This window comes from Loxodonta africana, chromosome X (genome assembly GCF_030014295.1).
Source record: "Loxodonta africana isolate mLoxAfr1 chromosome X, mLoxAfr1.hap2, whole genome shotgun sequence".
Lineage (NCBI taxonomy): Eukaryota > Metazoa > Chordata > Mammalia > Proboscidea > Elephantidae > Loxodonta > Loxodonta africana.
Genome location: NC_087369.1, coordinates 86,492,768 through 86,512,532, shown reverse-complemented (window position 1 = coordinate 86,512,532; position 19,765 = coordinate 86,492,768). Strand labels below are relative to the sequence as shown.

The 19,765-nt window shown below is 40.0% G+C and overlaps 1 protein-coding gene across 1 annotated transcript in view; it reads left to right on the top strand.

The window, feature by feature from the left end:
- Positions 1-2,457: 2,457 nt before the first annotated feature.
- ZDHHC15 (zinc finger DHHC-type palmitoyltransferase 15) overlaps positions 2,458-19,765 on the top strand; it is a 236,292-nt gene continuing 218,984 nt past the window's right edge. Inside the window, exon 1 of the mRNA XM_010592707.3 lies at positions 2,458-3,296. Within this exon, the coding sequence (XP_010591009.1) occupies positions 3,161-3,296 (136 nt within the window). The 5' untranslated portion in view covers positions 2,458-3,160. The remainder of the gene's footprint in view (positions 3,297-19,765) is intronic.

Genomic DNA, 19,765 nt, shown 5'->3' with positions numbered 1-19,765 from the left:
GAAATGAACCTCTATCAGAGAGCCCTGTCCCAGACTACTTGATTGGTGCCAGGCCACCTTAGAAAGGGAGTATTTAGACAAAATTTATCATGTCCAAAAATTAAAGTTGTCACCTTCCCCCATCCTCTAAACCTGTTCTTCTCATCATAGTCCCTATCATGGAGATTGGCAACACTGTTCATCCGGGCATTGAGGATAGAAATCTGGTGGTTAGTTTTGACTTATCCAGTTCCTCACCTGCCAATTGGTCAACAAGTTCTGTTGATTCTCTCTGCAAAACACTCTTACATCTGTTACCGATTCTCCCTTCCCACTTATCTTGTTTTAGGGCCAAGCTTTTACTACTTCTCATCAGACTACTGTAATATCCTCAAACAAGACCAAATTACTTGCAGTCTTCTAAAAATGCTGTGATGTTTCACAATCTTTACCACTAAACATATCCTTTTTGCCTGGAGTCCCTTTCCCCTTAATCCCTATCCCCGCCTCTTCTTACTGAACTTATTGAACTCATTGTTCAAAACCCAGCTCAGATTTGCCCTTTCACATTTAACCACTGTCTCCTCAGGGTTACTTAATATAAATAGTATACATTAGGTGTTCCCAAGGGATATGTTCCAAGAGCCCAGATTTTATGAATAATGGCAAATTTAAGCACCCATGTCAGACACTTAGAACTCAAATAATCAGACTACTAAAATCAATATTGCAACTTATTATAGCATTACTATGGGAACAGATCAACCATGAAGTTAACTTAATCTGAAACAACAACAACAAAGCTCTTATCACTTCAGGAAAGTCACTGCTTATATAACTGTGAATAAAGAACAGAGAGCAACCTTGTTGAGATCCTTGCCCCTACACAGCTACCAGTCAATCATCCTCTCCATAATCCTGTCAATTACTTTACAAAAATACATCTCTGATAATGTCACTCCATTTTCCTCAAACCTTTGATGGCTCTTCAAAATATGCTTTACAGGATTATGTCCACACACCCTGGCATGGTATGTAAGGGCGTTCAGACCCTGGCCTCAGCCTATCTTCTCAGTCTTACTTCCAGCATCTCCTCTTCACACATGCTGTCCTCAAGCCACATTAGCTCTTCTTCAAACACTTTTGACTTTCATTACTCTATGCCATGGCAAATGCTGTTTCCTCTGTCTAAAAGGTCCTTTTTCTCTCATTTGCCTGGTAAACCCTTGTTTATTTTTAAAGCTTAGCTTAAATATCACAATCTTTGCAGTTTTCCCTGAACCCTCAAAGAATCAATGTCTTCCCTATCAGTTTCTCTGTAGCAACATATTTATTCATTTTTTTAATTCAGATTTTTAATTTATGCTTTTAACACTTCCCTTTAAGTTTGATCTTTTTTTTCCTTCTTTTTAAATTGTGCTCTAGGTGAAAGGTTACAGCTAAAGTGAATTTCTCATACAAAAATTCATACACATATTGTTATGTGACATTAGCTGCAATACCTGAATGTGACAGCACACTGCCCCTTTCCACCCCGGGTTTCTTGTGTCCATTCGATCAGTTCCTGTCCCTTCCTGCCTTCTCATCCCATCTCTGGACAGGAGCAGCCAATTTGGTCTCGTGTATCTGTTTGAACTAAGGAGTACACTCTTCAAGAGTATCATTTTACATTTTGTAATCCAGTCTAATCTTTGTCTGGAGTGGGCTTCAGAAATGGCTTTAGTTCTGGGTTGACAGATTGTCTAGGGGTCATAGCGTCTGGGGTTCCTTCAGTGTCAGTCAGGCCATTAAGTCTGGTCTTTTTACTAGAATTTGAGAACTGCTCCAGAGTTTTCTGCCACTCTGTCAGGGACTCTCTGTTGTGTTCCCTGTCAGGGCGGTAATTGATGGTAGCCGGGCACCATCAAGTTCTTCTGGTTTAGGCTGATGAAGTATCTGGTTTATGTGGCTCTGTTGTCTCTTGTGCTAATATTTTCCTTGTGTCTTTGGTGTTCATTCTCCTTTGCCCCAGGTGGGTTCAGACCAATTGATGCATCTTAGATGGCCACTCACAAGCTTTTAAGACACCAGATACCAGTCACCAAAGTGGGATGCAGCACATTTTCTTAATAAACTTTGTTATGCCTGTTGACCTAGATGCCCCCCGAAACCATGGTCCCCAGCCCCCAACCCCTGCTACTCTGTCCCTTGAGGTGTTTGGTTGTATTCAGGAAACTTCTTAGCTTTTGGATTAGTCCACTTATACTGACCTCCCTGGTGTTGTGTGCTGTCCTTCCCTTCACCTGAAATAATTCTTGTCTACTATTTAGTTAGTGAATTCCCCTGTCCCTCCCTCCCCACCCTCATAACCATCAAAGAATGTTTTCTTCTGTGTTTAAACCTTTTCTTGAGTTCTTATAATAGTGGTCTCATACAATATTTGTCCTTTTGCCCCTAATTTCACTCAGTAGAATGCCCTCCAGATTGCAATGTATTTATTTATTCTATTAGTTTCTCTGTAGCAATGTATTTATTCTGAAAAGGGACTAGGCTAATTCATAAGGGAGGGAAAGAGAAAGGGAAGGAGGAAGCGCCCTGTCACTAGACTTACACAGCAATGACCGCGGCACTAAGTGTTAAGCACATTGTCAAGTAGCAATGGAAAGATGAGGCTGGATGACTTTTAAGTCATGAGATCCTATGGTCTGCATCTTTCACACTGTGTGTCTGTGTATTCCTGCGTGTGTGCGTACGTGTGTTTGTTTGTAAGAGAGAGAGGGCTAGAGAACAAGAGCGAGACAGAAACAGGCCGAGAGGAGATAAAGGGGAAACGCAGTGCAGTAAGAGCAGATCGGTGGACTCAAATTTCTTGCGCTTTACATCTAATGTTGTAGGAAAGAGGGTGAAGGGGAGCGGAAAGGGGAGGGACTGCACTCCCTCTACGAGCGCCCAGCCTCGACTGCTGGGCGGATCACCTTCTGCTCCAACAAAGCCAGTTCCTACTCGCCATGACTCATGCCTATTGTGCCAGGCAGGGCGCACTCTACCGTACAACCCCACAAGTGGCAACGGCTTGGTAAGACGGTCCCCGCCAGGCTAGGCAGTGGAGCGCCGCACCGCGCACCTACCCGCCTCCCGGCCACCGCCCTAGCAGTTCCAACCCAGCGCCAGCAGGCCTGCTCGATCGATCTTCGAGCCGAAGATGCGGCGGGGCTGGAAGATGGCTCTGTCGGGGGCACTGCGGTGCTGCCGCCAAGTACTGTCCTGGGTGCCAGTGCTTGTTATCGTCCTCGTCGTGCTCTGGTCCTACTATGCCTACGTCTTTGAGCTCTGCCTGGGTAAGTGGGTCTGGGCACTTAAAAAAAAAAAGGGAAATTATGCTCCTGCATAATCGCCAGCCCTACCCTTCACACTGGTGTCCCCCTGTGTTCTCAGCCATCATGCTGCGGTTTTCCTTTTGCTCCCCAGAGAGCTCCGCGCCTGTAACCTCTGGCCTCCCAATATTTCCTGCGTCCTCCCATTAGGGTCCCATCATGTCGCCATCGCCTCCCACCTAGGGTTTCTCACATTATTTCCTGGCTCTACCCACAGTAATTTTCTGACTTTCCCACTAGGGCCCCCTTTTCTCCTACAGGACAAACACTTGTTCCTTGTGCTCTCATTCTGGGGGGGAGGGGCACCCTACCTAATTGAGGAAACAATGTAGCCTGTGTCCTTATCCCATCTTTGCATCCAACTAGGAGTCCCACCATTTTGCCATCCCCTTTTTTTTTTTTCCTATAGGAGTCTCCAAACATTTTCTGTTCTCTCTTACTACCTCCTCTTTACCCACACTGGGATCCATCCTTTTTTTCATTGTTGTTATATAAACCTTTTTATTTTTTTTTTCCTCATTCAAAAATTTATGCACATATTTTTTTGTGACATTGGTTGCAATCCCTAAAATGTGACAGCACACTCCCCCTTTCCACCCGGGTTCCCTGTGTCCATTTGTCCAGTGTCTCTCCCTTCCTGCCTTCTTGTCTTGCTTTTGGATAGGAGTTGCCCATTTGGTCTCATATTTGACTGAACGTTCCTCACGTGTGTTATTTTTTGTTTTATAGGCCTGTCTAATCTTTTTCTGAAAAGTGGGCTTCGGGAGTGGTTTCAGTTCTGAGCATCCATCCTTTTTTCCCCAATCCTGTCACACTGGCTGAAGAGTTTCACATCTTTTCCCATTTGGGATCCCACAGTACACCCTGTCCTATCCCACTGGGATGCCATCTTTTCTTACAGTGGGAAGCCCTCACTTCTCTTTCTTTGTAGGCTTCACCATTTTCTCATCTTCTGCAGTGGGGTGGGAGTCCTTTAATATATCCTGTCCTCTCACACTTCAGCCCTGATTTATTCACACTAGAGCTTACCATAGTCTTCTACCTTCCTGCTTTGAAGAGCACTGACTTCTTCCCATTAGGGGCCCCACACCATTTCCTAATACCTCATACTAGTGACCCTACTTTTGTCACGTTATGATCCTGCCTTTTAACTGTCTTCTCACACAGTAGTGTACTCTTATACCTTCTGTGGTAGTCTCACATTTCGGAACTGAGTTGGTGAGATCTGACTTTTTGAAACACAGGAGGCCATGTGTCTTAGTCATCTAGTGCTGCTATAACAGAAATATCACAAGTGGATGGCTTTAACAAAGAGAAGTATATTTGCTCACAGTAAAGTAGGCTAAAAGTCCAAATTCAGGATGTCAGCTCCAGGGGAAGGCTTTCTTTCTCTGTCGGCCTTCTCATCAGTCTTCCCCCCAGACTAGGAGTTCTCTCTCTGTGCAGGGACCCTGGGTCCAAAGAACGTGCTCTGTTCCTAGCACCTCTTTCTTGGTGGTATGAGGTCCCCCTGTCTCTCTGCTCACTTCTTTCTTTTATATCTCAAGAGATTGCCTCAAGGCATAATCCAATCTTGTAGTTTGAGTCCTGCCTTACTAACACAATTGCTGCCCATCCTCCCTCATTAATATCATAGAGGCAGGATTTACAATATATAGGAAAATAACACAACACCAAGAATCATGGCCCAGCCAAATTGATTCACACATTTTTTGCAGGACATATTTCAATCCATGACACTGTGGCTCCACACTTTGAAACCCAGGAAGCATGACTCCACACTTTGAAACCTAGGAGGCTATGGCTCCACCTTTTGAGACCTAGGAGACCAGGGTTCCACTCTTTGAAACCATGGCAACCCTGCTTCCTGTGCTCCTTGGAACAGTTCTGCTGATCTCTGAGCTGCTGCAGGGATGGTCCTTTTCTTTTCTTGAAGGACAACAGATGTAGGTCCTTTGGCCTGTTTCCTGCCCAGAGAATTCCAAAGGGCACACAATTTTCTTTCCTTTCGTCCCATGCCTGCCCCCCCTCAGTCTAAGCCAATGTGTATTCTGCTGTGGTAGTTGGTTAGATCCATCAGTCACAGGCTTAATGTCTTTAACTAAAGATTGTATAGTCACATCATTGGTGAAAATTCTAGGATGTGTCCTTAGTTTGTACAACAGAATTTTTGAAATCTTTACGTTCTGGTTTCATTTTGCACAGTTTATTTTTTAGTCTATCCCTGTCTTCTCGCATTTTACTAAAAGTGGCAAAGAGAAACCATGTGGCCCCTTTAAGATCTTCCTTAGAAATCTCCTCAGCCAAATATCCGAGTTTATCACTTACAAATTCTACCTTCCACCAAACATTTGAACATAATTCAGACAAGTTATTTGCCACTGTATAAAAAGCATTCCCCTTCCTCCATTGTCTAATCACATGTTCGTCATTTTCTGTTAAAGCCTACTATAAACCCGTGTAAATTCCACATATCTAGAAACATTCTGTTGGTGGTGCCATATGTATTCTCTAAGACAATAGAGACTTTCTCTACAGAGCTCACTTCCTTCTGAGTCCTAACCAGAATTACCTTTGGCATCCATAATTCTACCAACAGTCTTTTCAAGGCAATATAGGCTTTTGCTGTTAGGCACCTTAAAACTCTTCTAGCCTCCACCCATTACCCAATTCCAAAACCACTTCTGGATTTTAGGTATTTGTTAGAGCAGCATCGCACTCTCTGGTACCAAATTGTCTTAGTTATCTAGTGCTGCTATAACAGGAATACCACAAGTGGGTGGCTTTAACAAACAGAAATTTATTTTCTCACATTTTTGGAGGCTAGAAGTCCAAATCCAGGGCTCGGATCTAGGGGAAAGCTCTCTCTCTGTGTTGGCTCTGGGGCAAGGTCCTTGTCTCTTTTCTGTTACTATTCCTTGGTTCCTTGGTGATCATGTGGCATGTATCCTCCCCTCCATTTATGCTTGCTTGCTTGTCTCTTTTATATCTCAAAAGAGATTGAATTAACACACACCCTACACTAATACTGCCTCATTAATGTAACATAGAAAACTCATTCTTAAGTGGAGTTATAACCATAGGTATAAGGGTTATAATTTACAACACATGTTTTTGGGGAAACAATTTAATCCATAACACCCTTCCACAAGGGTTCCAACAATCTCTGTCATACCCCTTCAAAGGGCCCTTGTTATCCTTTCTGTCTCCTGGGGAACCCACTTCCCACCTCCTACAGTCCTCTTCCACTGTTAGCCCCACATTTTTCAATCCCCTTCCTCTGGGGTTCCTAGATATTATTTCTTTTTCCTTCTCTATGGGATTATACTTATCCCCTATCTTCTCAAACTGGGGGACCCCATCATTTTCCCACTGGGATTTCTAATATTATTTCCTACCCCTGCCAGTGGGGACCTCATTTTTTTCCCTCTTATTAGACCACCCGTTTTATAAATCTGGCATCTCCTCTTGTACTCTGTCCTATTACAGTGGGGAACACCCCATTCCTTCTCTATTAAATGGTTTGCCCAGTATATCTTGTTCCTTCAAACTGAGAATTCTACAATATTTCCTGATACAAACCCCAAGACCCTCCCCTATTTTTTCCCCACTTGGATTTCCTCTAGTCCCTGGTCCTTATCACTAATGGCTTTAGAGTGTTCTTATTGATTCACGATGGAGTTTTCATATTATATTCCGTCCTCTCATGCCAAGACTCCTATTTTTTCTTATCTTGCCCCATCCTGTCATATTGAAGAATTTCCATCTCCTCCCACTGGATATTCCACTAATATTTATTGTTACTTCAACACTAGAATTCCACTGCTATTGCTCTTAAACTTGCATCCTTCAGTGTTCCCTATTTATTCAGTGTGGGAGTTTAGCATATTTTCAGTCCCCTAACAGTAGGACTCCTACTTGTCCCACTGGATATGTCCTCACTCCCAGGTCCTTCCAAGACCCCTTTATTTCTTCATACCAGACTCTATTCACCTTGCAAATTATGGTTGGTGTGCCACTTACCCATCCTAGAATCTGAATCCACTTATAATTTCTTCCCTTACAGAACTGACAAAGCAGTAGTCTACCCCAGGTAGATTGGGATTAACTAAGGAGGCAGGAGATAACCATCTCGTCCAAAATAGAACTTTCTTCTATAACTCAACTCAGAATTTGATTTTTTCTCCCCGCCTTCTTAGAAATATTATGGAAAATACAGAAAGATATTTTAAAAATTAATTCAGTGAGTTGCTTTCATAAACACAAATTTAGGCTTTTTTAAATCTAAATCTGGTATTGAGGCTCACTAAGCCTCAAAGCTTCCCAATGACTGGAAGGGTTTATATTCTCAAACCTTACCACTTCAGCTTTTTGAGTGAGTGATTGAAGAGTCAAAAGTTCAACACCATTATTATGGTATGGACTTAGTTCCTAGGATCAATGCTATATTGTAACCACTATTAAATAGAAGTTTTTCAGTACACTAGCATGAGCTTTGAAAGAAATCTTTTAAAAAAGTTAGTAATTAAAATAATGTGTAACACTTATATAGTGCTTACTCTGTACCAGGCACTGTTCTAAGTACTTTAGATGTATTAACTCTATGTATATTAACTCATTCAATCCTTACAATAACCACGTAAGGCAGGTACCATTATTATTTCCAATGTGCAGATGTGTAAGCTTAGGCATAGATGATCAAACTGAGGTGAAGACCAAGTTAGAATCAGTGCAAATGATCAGCTTTCTTATTGAATAACGTAATATTTATAGCTGAAAGGAGCTTAGAGTTTGTTTTGTATTTTATTTAACATATTTGCTTGCTGCATGGCAGACACTGTTTCTAAGTGACTAAGTGCGCGCGCACACACACACACACACACACTGCTTACTTAATCCTTACAACAACCTTATGAGGTATGTACTACTATTTTGCTCATTACACAGACGAGTAAACTGAGGTTCAGATTAAATAGCTTGCCTAAAGTCACAGAGCTAGTAAGTGGTTGAGCTTGGATTAACAACCCAAACAGCCTGGCTCTATGGTCCATGCTCTTAACCACCACACTATCTTAACTCCTCTCAACTAATACAGAGGTCAAAACTGGTGACTCACAGACCACATGCAGCCTGCAGATATGTGTTATTTGGGCTCTGCAGTGTTTTCTTAATATTTTGCGTCATTTTCTATTATTTAAAAATCAGAAGAGTAAGGCAGCCTTGACTTCCAATTCTGTATCCACCAGTTCATCCTGTCATCCTCATTTTACAGTCTTTCAGCAAATAAGGGACCTGGATTTCAAAAAGATTAAATGAAATTTAAAAGTTGCACATATAGTAAATAATGGAGATAGAATTAAGGCTGCTTCATACTAAAGGCCATGCCTTTTTCCATTATAACCGAATTAACAGGTTTGCGTTTCAATATATAAAAAGTAATATTAAGGACCTTTTTTTAACGTGTTGCTAGGAATAGCAGCTGATGTTTTATCCCTAATGTCAGGTTAGAGCTGAAGCCAAAAGCGGTATTTTTGTCCTAGAAATCTTAGAGTTTGAATTCTGTCTCTTACTAGCTAGGAGACCTGGGGCAAGTTGCTTAATCTCTTTCAACCTTGGTTGCCTCACATGTGCCTTGGTTATAGGGTTGTTCATTGAAACCACAAACACTTGCTTAACACCTACTATATGCAAAGCATTACTATTGTGAAGTGTAAATAATATGGTGAGTGAAGAGCATGTATCATATTTCACAACACATTGTAAGAGCTCATCAAATAGTAACTTATTATTACTATTGTTAATGAATATATGAGTTCTGCTTGGCTCAGAATAAGAGGGTTTGGCTTTTAGATAGGGAGGAAAGGAATAGTATTCTTTTTTTTTAAGTTGAGATAAAATTCACATAACATAAAACTAACTATTTTACAGTGTACAATTTGGTGGCATTTAGTACATTCATAATGTTGTGCAGCCATCACACCTATCTAGTTCTAAACATTTTCATCCCCCGCAAAAGAAATCTCATATCTGTTAAACAGTCATTTCTTACTCTCCCCCCTCCACACCCCAGTTGTGGAAACCAGTAATCTGTGTTCTGTCTAGATGGATTTACCCGTTCTGGATGTTTCATATAAGTGGAATCATACAATCTGTGTTCTTTTGTGTCTGGCTTCTTTCACTTAGCATAATGTTTTCAACATTCATCTATGTTATAACATGTATCAGTGCTTGATTCCTTTTTATGATTTATGGATATGCCACAGTTTATCTATTCATCAGTTGGTTGTTTTCTCTTTTTTGCTACTCTAAATAATGTGGGCACAAGCATTTGTGTACAAGCATTTTTTGAATACTTGTTTTCAATTTTTTTGGATATGTACTTGAGTGGGAGGGTGTCTTAGTTATCTAGTGCTGCTATAACAGAAATTCCACAAGTGGATGTCTTTAACAAAAAGAAGTTTATTCTCTCACAGTCTAGTAGGCTGGAAGTACAAATTCAGAGTGCCAGATCCAGTGGAAGGGTTTCTCTCTATTGGCTCTGGAGGAAAGTCCTTGTCATCAATCTTCCTCAGTCGAGGAGTTTCTCAGCTCAGGGACCCCGGGTCCAAAGGATACGCTATTCTCCTGGCTCTTGTTTCTTGGTTGTATGAGGTCCCCATGTCTCTCTGCTCGCTTCTCTCTTTCATATCTCAAAAGACATTGACTCAAGACACAACTTAATCTTGTAGATTGAGCCCTGCCTCATTAACATAACTGCTACTAATCCCATCTCATCAGCATCATAGACATAGGATTTACAACACATCACATCAGATAATAAAATTGTGGACAATCACACAATACTGGGAATCATGGCCCAGCCAAATTGATACACATAGTTTTGGGGGACACAACGCAATCCATGATAGGCAGACTGCTGGGCCATGTGATAATTCTGTGTTTAACTTTATGAGGAACCACCCAGCTGTTTTCCACAGCAGCTGCACCATTTTATATTCCCACTAGCAATGTATAAGACTTCCAATTTCTCCACATCCTCTCCAACGCTTTTTATTTTATGTTTATTATTATCATTATTGCCATCGTAGTGGGTGTGAAGTGGTATATCATTGTACTTTTGATTTGCATTTCTGTAATTACTAATGACCTGGAGCGTCTGTTCAGTGTACTTATTGGACATTTATATGTCTTTGAAAAAATGTCTGTTCAAGCCTTTTGCCCATTTTTTAAATTGGGTTGTTCATTTCTTGGTTGTTGAGTTTTAAGAATTGTTTATATATTCTGGATACTCCATTCTTATTAGATATATGATTTCCAAATATTTTCTCCTATTCTGTGGGTTGTCTTTTCACTTTCTTAATAGTGTCCTTTATGTACAAAAGGTTATAATTTTGAAGGAGTCCAATTTAGCAATTTTTTTCTTTTGTGGCTTGTGCTTTTGGTATCATATCTAAGAATCCATTGCCAAATCAAAGGTCACAAAGATTTACCCGTATGTTTTCTTCTTTTTCTAAGAGTTTTAGCTATGACATTTATGTCTTAGATCCATTTTGAGTTAATTTTTGTATATATTGTGAGATAAGGGTACAACTTCATTCTTTTGCATATAGATATCCAGTTGTCACAACAACATTTGTTGAAGACACTGGTCTTTCTCCACTGAATGGATTTGGTACCCTTACTGAAAATCAATTGACCATAGCTGTAGGGGGTTATTTCTGGACTCTCAATTATATATTTGTGGATAAGAATTAGCATGAATCCAATGCCCAAAATGTGGAGATTGATCCAGTCCCTGCTTTTCCACTTCTTAATAATTGCTGACACCAGCTGCCAAGGTGGCACACTTTCTTTCTAACCTTAGTCACTTGGAGCTAGGGCATATCTCACAAGTTAAAAGGACACCATCCTTTAGACTGCCAAATAAGCATACAGCAGCCACAAAATTGCAAGTCCACACAACACCCTCACATTTACCTGATGGCTCTTCCTTCTCCTCTGGGTTCGATAATTTGCAGGAACAACTCACAGACTCAGGGAAAGTACTATACTTACGATTATAGTATAGGACTCAGAGCAGGATCATAAGAAGGAAGACACACATGGTCAGGTCTGGAAGGGTCACCAGTGCACAACTTCCATGTCTCAAAGAGGGCACATCATCCTCCCTTGTTGTTGCCAAATTATGTATGTCATTATTTAGCATAACATTCCTTTATCTTGAGTGCTTCTTAGTGGCATCATTTACTTTGATCAAGCTGTACTCATTACACCCTCATTTGGTGCTCCTTTCCCATCATAAAAAGTAACAAGTATCTACATCCAGAGAGTGAATCCCTGCCCCCACCCATCCCTGGTAACCACCAATGAACACTGTTTATATGTATACATATATATTCTTCTCTTCTTATAAAAGTAGGATCATACAATATTTGTCCTTCTATGATTGACTTATTTCACTCAGCATTGTGTTCTCTGGTTCCATCCATATTATAATATGTGTAAAAATGACTTGAGGGCAGTGTCTGGCCTCCTACAATCCCACAAGGGGGAAGGAGAACCAAGATCAATAGTGCAAGGCTGACTCCCATGAGGTGGAGGCCAGACAAGCCTCCTCTCTCTGCCATCTTTACTAATTCTGACACCAACCATCCCTCACACGGCACTGTCTGCTTCTCTACTGGGTTCGATAATTCATTGCGATGGCCACACAGAACTCACAGACCATACTCACGATTATGAGGTTTATTAGGGAAGTAACAGTTACAATTCAGGCTTGGGAACACTCAGGATACAGTTTTCTATCAGGACAGCCCTACCCAACCGTGCTCATAGGCACGCCTCTCTCTGGCCCTAGGCCTGCCTCTCTCTGTCTCCTGCTCCCAGGAGCTTCCCAGCGCAGGGATCCCAGGTCCAGATGATGTGCTCTCCGCTCGTGGCTGTTGTTTCCTTGGTGGTAGTGGGATCTACCTCTCTGCTCTGGATTGGCTCCCTTTTGAGGCAAAAATGACCAATCCCCTTGGTGGGCTACAATTACAGTCCCACCCAATCACCTGGGTGGGAGATACAAGACCATGGCTAGAAAGGCCACACACAAAAGTAATTAATCCACTGCAATATGTTTCATGGACTCATCTTTGTTCTTTTTGATTGTGTAATATTCAATTATATGTATGTACCATATTTTGCAGAAACCCTGGTGGCATAGTGGTTAAGTGCTGTGGCTGCTAACCAAGAGGTTGGCAGTTCAAATCCTCTAGGCACTCCTTGGAAACTTTATGGGGGCAGCTCTACTTTGTCCTGTAGGGTTGCTATGAGTCAGAATTGACTCAAGGGCAGTGGGTTTGGTTTTTTTGTTTATCATATTTTGCTTATCCATTCATCTTTTGAAGGGCACTTAAGCTGTTTCCATTTTTTTGCTATTGGAAATAATGCTTCAGTGAACATGGGTGTGCATATGTCTGTTTGTGTCACTTCTAGTAGGTCTCTAGGGTGCACAGCTAGTGGTGAATTGCTGATGGTAACGTAGTTCTATTTCTAGTATTTTTTAGGAAACGTCATCTATTTTCAATAGTGGTCGTACCATTTTTACAGTACCACAAGCAATGGATAAGGGTTCCAGTCTCCCCACATCCTTGCCGACATTTGTTGTTGTCTGTTTTTATCAGTGTCATTTTACCCAGGGTGAGATGGTATCTCATTATGGTTTTGATTTGCATCTCTCTTTTTTTTAATGGTGTTAAGAGCTACTACGGCTACTAACCAAAAGGTCACCAGCTCGAATCCACCAGGTGCTCCTTGGATACCCTATAGGGCAGTTCTACTCTGTCCTATAGGGTCACTATGAGTCGGCATCGACTTGACAGCAATGGGTTTGGGTTTTGTTTTTTTTTAATGGCTAATGAGTACGAACATCTTTTCATTTGTTTGTTGGCTGCTCAAATGTCCTCTTTGGTGAAGTGTCTGTTCATGTCCTTTGCCCATTTTATAATTGCGTTGTCTTTTTGTTGTTAAGTTGTTGAAGTTTTCTATATATTTTAGAAAGGACCCTTATTGGATATGTCATTTCCAAAGATTTTTTCCCAGTCCGTATTTGTCTTTTTACTCTTTTGATAGTCTTTTGATGAGCATAAATATTTAATTTTGATAAGGTCCCAGTTATATACTTTGTCTTCTGCTAGTCATGCATTTGTAGTTGTGTTTGTTAGCTTAATTTAAAATAAATAAATAAATAGATAGATAGATAAATAAATAAGGTCCCATAGTTTTTTTTCCTATGTTTTCCTCCAGGAACTTTATAGTTTTAAGTTTAACATTTAGTTCTTTGATCTATTCTGAGTTAGTTTTTGTGTATGGTGTGAGGTATAGGTCCTGTTTCATTTTTCTGCAAGTAGATATCCAGTTTTTCCAGCATCATTAATTAAAGAGACTGTTTCTTCCCTATTGAATGAATTTTGATCCCTTGTAGAAAATCAACTGTTCATAAGTGATTGGCTTTATTTCTGAGTTCTCAATTCTGCTCCATGGGTCTATGTGTCTATCATTGAACCAATACTAGGCTGTTTTGATTATAGTGGCTGTATACTATGTTTTGCTATTAGGGAGTGTGAGGCCTCCTACTTTGCTCTTCTATATTGCTTTGGCTATTTGGGGCCTCTTTCCTTCTTTACATATAAAGGTGGTCATTAGTTTTCCATTTCAGTGAAGAATGTTGTTGGGATTTTATTGAGATTGCATTTTATCTGTAGATAGCCTTAGGTATTATTGGTATTTTCACTATATTAAGTCTTCTAATCCATGAGCCTGGAATGTTCTTCCATTTATGTAGGTCTCTTTTAGTCTCTTGTAGTGTTTTGTAATTTTCATTGTATAAGTCTTTTGTCCCTGGTTAGGTTAATTCCTAGGTATCTTATTATATTTGTGGCTATAGTAAATGGCATTTTTTTTCTTGAATTACCTTTCAGAATACCCCTTGTTAGTGTAAAGGAACCCAACTTATTTTTGTGGGTCGCTCTTGCACCCTGCAACATTGCTGAATTCTTCTATTAGATTGAGCCATGTTATTGTGGAATGTTTAGAATTTTCTATGTATTGGATTGTGTCATCTGCGAATAGGCATAGTTTTACTTCTTCCTTTCCTATTTGGATACCTTTTATTTCTCTTTCTTGCCTTATTGATCTGGCGAGCACTTCCAGTACAATACTGAATAAGAGTCATGACAATGGGCATCTTTGTCTCATTCCCATTCTCAAGGTGAAGGCTCTCAGTCTTTTCCATTGAGTATAGTGTTGGCTCTTGGTTTTCCATATGTGCCCTTAATTATGTTGAGAAATTTCACTTCTATTCCTATTTTGCTGAGTTTTTATCAGGAAAGGGTGTTGGATTTTATCAATTGCATTTTCCTCATCAACTGATATGATCATGTGGCTCTTTTCCTTTGTTTTATTTATGTGGTGAATTACATTGACTGATTTTCTAATATTGAACCACCCTTGCATTCCTGGTATGAATCCCACTGGATCGTGGTATATGATTTTTTTGACATGTTGAATTCTGTTGGCTAGAATTTTGTTAACAATTTCTGCATCTATATTCATGAGGGATACTTGTCTGTAATTTTCTTTTTTTTTAGATATCTTTGCCTAGTTGCAGTATCAGGATGATGCTGGCTTCATAGAATGAGTCAGGGAGTATTCCTTCCTCTCCTATGTTTTTTAATAATTTGAGTAGAATTGGTATTAACTCTTCTCTGAATGGTAAAATGTCCCAGTGAGGCTTTCTGTTGTTGTTGTCATTCTTGGCTGTTTTTCGTGACATCTTCAAACTCTTCTTTTGTTATTGGTCTGTTTAGATTTTCTACCTCTGTGTTAGTTTAGGTAGGTAGTGTGTTTCTAGGAATTTGTCCGTTTAATCTAGGTTTTCAAATTTGTTAAAGTACAGTTTTTGATAGTATTCTGTTATGATCTTCTATCTCAGTTGGGTCTGCTGTAATGTCTCCAATTTCATTTCTTATTTTGGTTATTTGCTTTTTTTTTTCTTTTGTTAGTCTAGCCAGTGGTTCACTGTTTTATCAATCATTTCAAAGAGCCAACTTCTGGTTTTCTTGATTCTTTCTGTTGGTTTTCTCTTTTTGATTTTTATTTCTGCTCTGATTTTTATTATTTCCTTTATTCTGGTAGCTTTGGGCCTCTTTTGCTCTTCCTTTTCTGTTTGTTCAAGTTGTCAGTTTAAGTTATTGATTTTAGGCCTTTTTTAAAATAATATTTTATTGTGTATTTGATGAATGTTTACACAGCAAATCAGGTTCCCATTTGACAGTTTCCACACAAATTGATCAATAACATTAGTTACATTGTATAAATATTCTTTTTATTTGTGTTCTGGTTGTTCTATTTACAGTACTCTAGTTTCCCTGCCCTCTTGTTGTCTTATCTTTGCTTTGGACTAAATGTTGACCTTTTTACCCATACAGATGGCTTTTCAGTAGAGCACTGATCTAATGTGTAATATCCTTTATTTTGTGTGTCACTCTGTTTTTCTGCTAAAACGTGATCTCGGGAGATAGATTTTGTTCAAGGTTTAACATCTCAGGATGTTAGTCTCAGAGAGTCTTTTGGTCTCAGGTGGTCCAGTTAGCCTGATCTTTTTAAAGAACTTGAGTTTTGTTCTGCATTTTTCTCCCATTCTAACTGGGATCATCTGTTGTGCCCCTAAGTCAGATTGGTCAGTGGTGGCACTTGGGCACCAACTAGTTCTGGTCTCAGGGTAATTGAGGGCCTGGCTCCCGTAGGCTATCAGCCTTATAGACTTGTTTCTTCTCTGAGATTTTGGTTACTTCTTACTCTTTTGCTTCTGATGAGTAGAGACCTATCTTAGATGGCCACTTGCAAGCTTTTAAGGCCCCAGATGCTACTCATTTCACTAGGATGCTGAACATGAACTTTGTGAACTACATTATGCCAGTTGACTGAGTTGTCACTGGAGACTATGGTTCTAAGCTCTCAAACCCAGAAAACCAATCTCAGATGGTTTTGGTCATATCTGTAGTTGTGTCTTCAATGAATGTATATGCCTGCCTACACATACTTGTGTTCACACGAATATATAGATACTTCTGTCTGTTCTCACATATCTATACACCTGTACCTATTCAGGAAACCCCGGTGGCATAGTGGTTAAGAGCTGCAGCTACTAACCAAAAACGTTGACAGTTCAATACACCAGGCGCTCCTTGGAAACTCTATGGGGCAGTTCTGTGCTGTTTGGTAGGGTCACCATGAGTTGGACTCGACTCGGCGGCAATGGGTTTTTTTTTTTTGTACTTACCCATGTATGTATATTCTTAATACCCGTCTATGGAAACCCTGGTAGCATAGCGGTTAAAAGCTACAGCTGCTAACCAAAAGGTCAGCAGTTCGAATCCGCCAGGCGCTCCTTGCAACTCTGTGGGGCAGTTCTACTCTCTCCTAATGGGTCACTATGAGTCGGAATCAACTCAATGGCAACAGGTTTTTGGTTTTTATACCCATCTATATGTAATCCTAGAGTCGTTTTTTGGTCTTTGCTGGAGTTGTTGCCATCTTATATATGTCAAATTCTTTAGTACAGGCATCCTTTTGTCATGAGCGCTTCTCAGAGACATCATTTACTTTGGTCTTGCTGTGCTCACAAAACCCACATTTGGTGCTACTTTTCCCATCACCAAAAATAACAAGTATCTATGATCTAGAGCGTGCTTCCCCCTCCCTCTCCTCCTCACCCTGGTAAGCACCAATAAACATTGGTATCTTTATATACTGTATTTTACACAAATAATGCGCACTGTCTATATCTGTTTGCCAACTGCACCCTCCCCCCGTGATGTGTTTTCATAAGCGCACTATGCTAACTTTTTTTACAGCAACATGTACAAAAAATTGGAATAGTGGTGATTTCGAAAATACCTCATGGCAGGAAGGAGCAGTTGACAAACAAACGTGGAAGGTACATGCTATTTGCATAAATATATGGTATATCATTAGTTGTCTTCTTTTAAGAGGGATCATACAATATTTGCCCTTATGTGCTTGACTTATGACAGTTAGCCTTCCAAGTCTACCCAATTATAATATGATTTGCAGATTCATCATTGTTTTTTATGGTTGCGTAGTATTCTATTGTATGTATGCGTCACATTTTGCTTATCCATTCATCCTCTGGTGGGTAGTTCAGTAGTTTCCTTTTTTTTTGCAATTGTTAATAAAGCTTCAGTATACATAGATGTGCATATGTATGTTCCTGTCACTGCTTTTAGGTCTCTAGGTTATATACTTAGGAGTGGGATTGCTGGATTGTAGGGTAGTTCTATTTCTAGTTTTTTGAGGAAGTGCCATAACATTTTCCGTAGTGGTTATACCATTTTATGGTCCCACCAGCAATGGATAAGGGTTCCAATCTCCCCACATCATTGCCAACATTTGGTATTATGTGTTGTTTTATCAGTGCCATTTGAGCTGGGGTTAGATAGTATTTCATTGTAGTTTTGATTTGCAGCCCTCTAATGGTTAAAGATCATGAGCATTTTTTCATGTCTTTGCTGTTTGGATGTCCTGTTTGGTGAAAGTTCTGTTCATGTCCTTTGACCATTTTTAAATTGGGTTGTTTGTCCTTTTGTAGTTGAGATGTTGAAGTTTCCTATACATTTTAGAGATTAGACCCTTATCAAATGTCATTTTGGAAGATTTTTTCCCAGTCTGCAGGTTATCTTTTTACTCTTTTGATAATGTCTTTTGATGAACATAAGTTTTAATTTTTTATAAGGTCTTTATATCTCTTTTGTCTTCTTTTATTCATGCATTTGTTGTCATTTTTGTTATCCTATTTTTACAAAAGATTAGATCTCATAATTTTCTCCCAGGAATTTTATAGTTTTATGTTTAACATTGTCGTGCCATGTCAGTTTGTTGTACTGTGGTAGCTTGCATGTTGCTGTGATGCTGAAAGCTATGCCGCCAGTATTTCAAATACCACCAGGGTCACCCATGGTAGACAGGTTTCAGTGGAGCTTCCAGACTAAGAAAGACTAGGAAGAAAACCTTGGCTGTCTACTTCTGAAAAAATTGGCCAGTGAAAACCTTATGAATAGCAATGGAACATTGCCCAATAAAGTGCTGGAAGATGAGCCCCTCAGGTTGGAAGGCACTCAGAATATCACTGGGGAAGAGCCGCCTCCTCAAAGTAGAGTTGACCTCAATGACGTGGACGGAGTAAAGCTTTCAGGACCTTTATTTGCTAATGTGGCATGACTCAAAATGAGAAGAAACAGCTGCAAATATCCATTAATAATCAGAACATGGAATGTACAAAGTATGAATCTAGGAAAACTGGGAGTCATCAAAAATGAAATGGAATGCATAAAGATCAGTATCTTAGGCATTAGTGATCTGGTAAGGGGCATTTTGAATTGGACGATCATATGGTCTACCATGCTGCTATAATAGAAATACCACAAGTGGATGGCTTTAACAGAGAAAAGTTTATTTTCTCACAGTAAAGTAGGCTAGAAGTCCAAATTCAGAGTGTCACCTCCAGGGGAAGGCTTTCTCTCTCTGTTGGCCTTCTCATCAATCTTCCCCCAGACTAGGAGCTTCTCTGCACAGGGATCCTGGGTCCAGAGGACGTGCTCTGCTCCCAGCACTGCTTTCTTGGAGGTCCCCAATTCTCTGCTTGCTTCCCTTTCCTTTTTATCTCTTGAGAGATGAAAGGTGGTAGAGGCCACACCCCAGGGAAACTCCCTTTACATTGGATCAAGAATGTGACCTCTGTCGGGGCGTTACAATCCCACCCTAATCCTCTTTAGTATAAAATTACAATTACAAAATGGAGGACAATGATACAATACTGGAAATCATGTCCCAGTCAAATTGATACACACATTTTGGGGGGGGGCATAATTCAATCCATGACACCAAAAATCACAAATTGAAGAGGAAGGGTGTAGTATTCATCATCTAAAAGAACATTTCAACATCTATCCTAAAGTACAACACTGTCAGCGATAGGATAATATCCATACACCTATAAGGAGGACCAGTTAATACAACTATTATTCAAAATTACACATCAACTGCTAAAGCCAAAGATGACGAAACTGAAGATTTTTACCAACTCCCGCAGTCTGAAATTGACTAACCATGCAATCAAGATGCAGTGATAATTACTCTGATAGGAACGTGAAAGTTGGAAACAAAGAAGAAAGATTGGTAGTTGGAAAATATGTCCTTGGTGATAGAAACAATGCAGGAGATCGCATGATAGAGTTTTGCAAAACCAATGACTTGTTCATAGTAAATACCTTTTCTCAACAATGTAAGTGGTGACTGTACACGTGGACCTCACCAGAAGGAAAACACAGGAATCAAATCAACTACATTTGTGGAAAGAGGCGATGGAG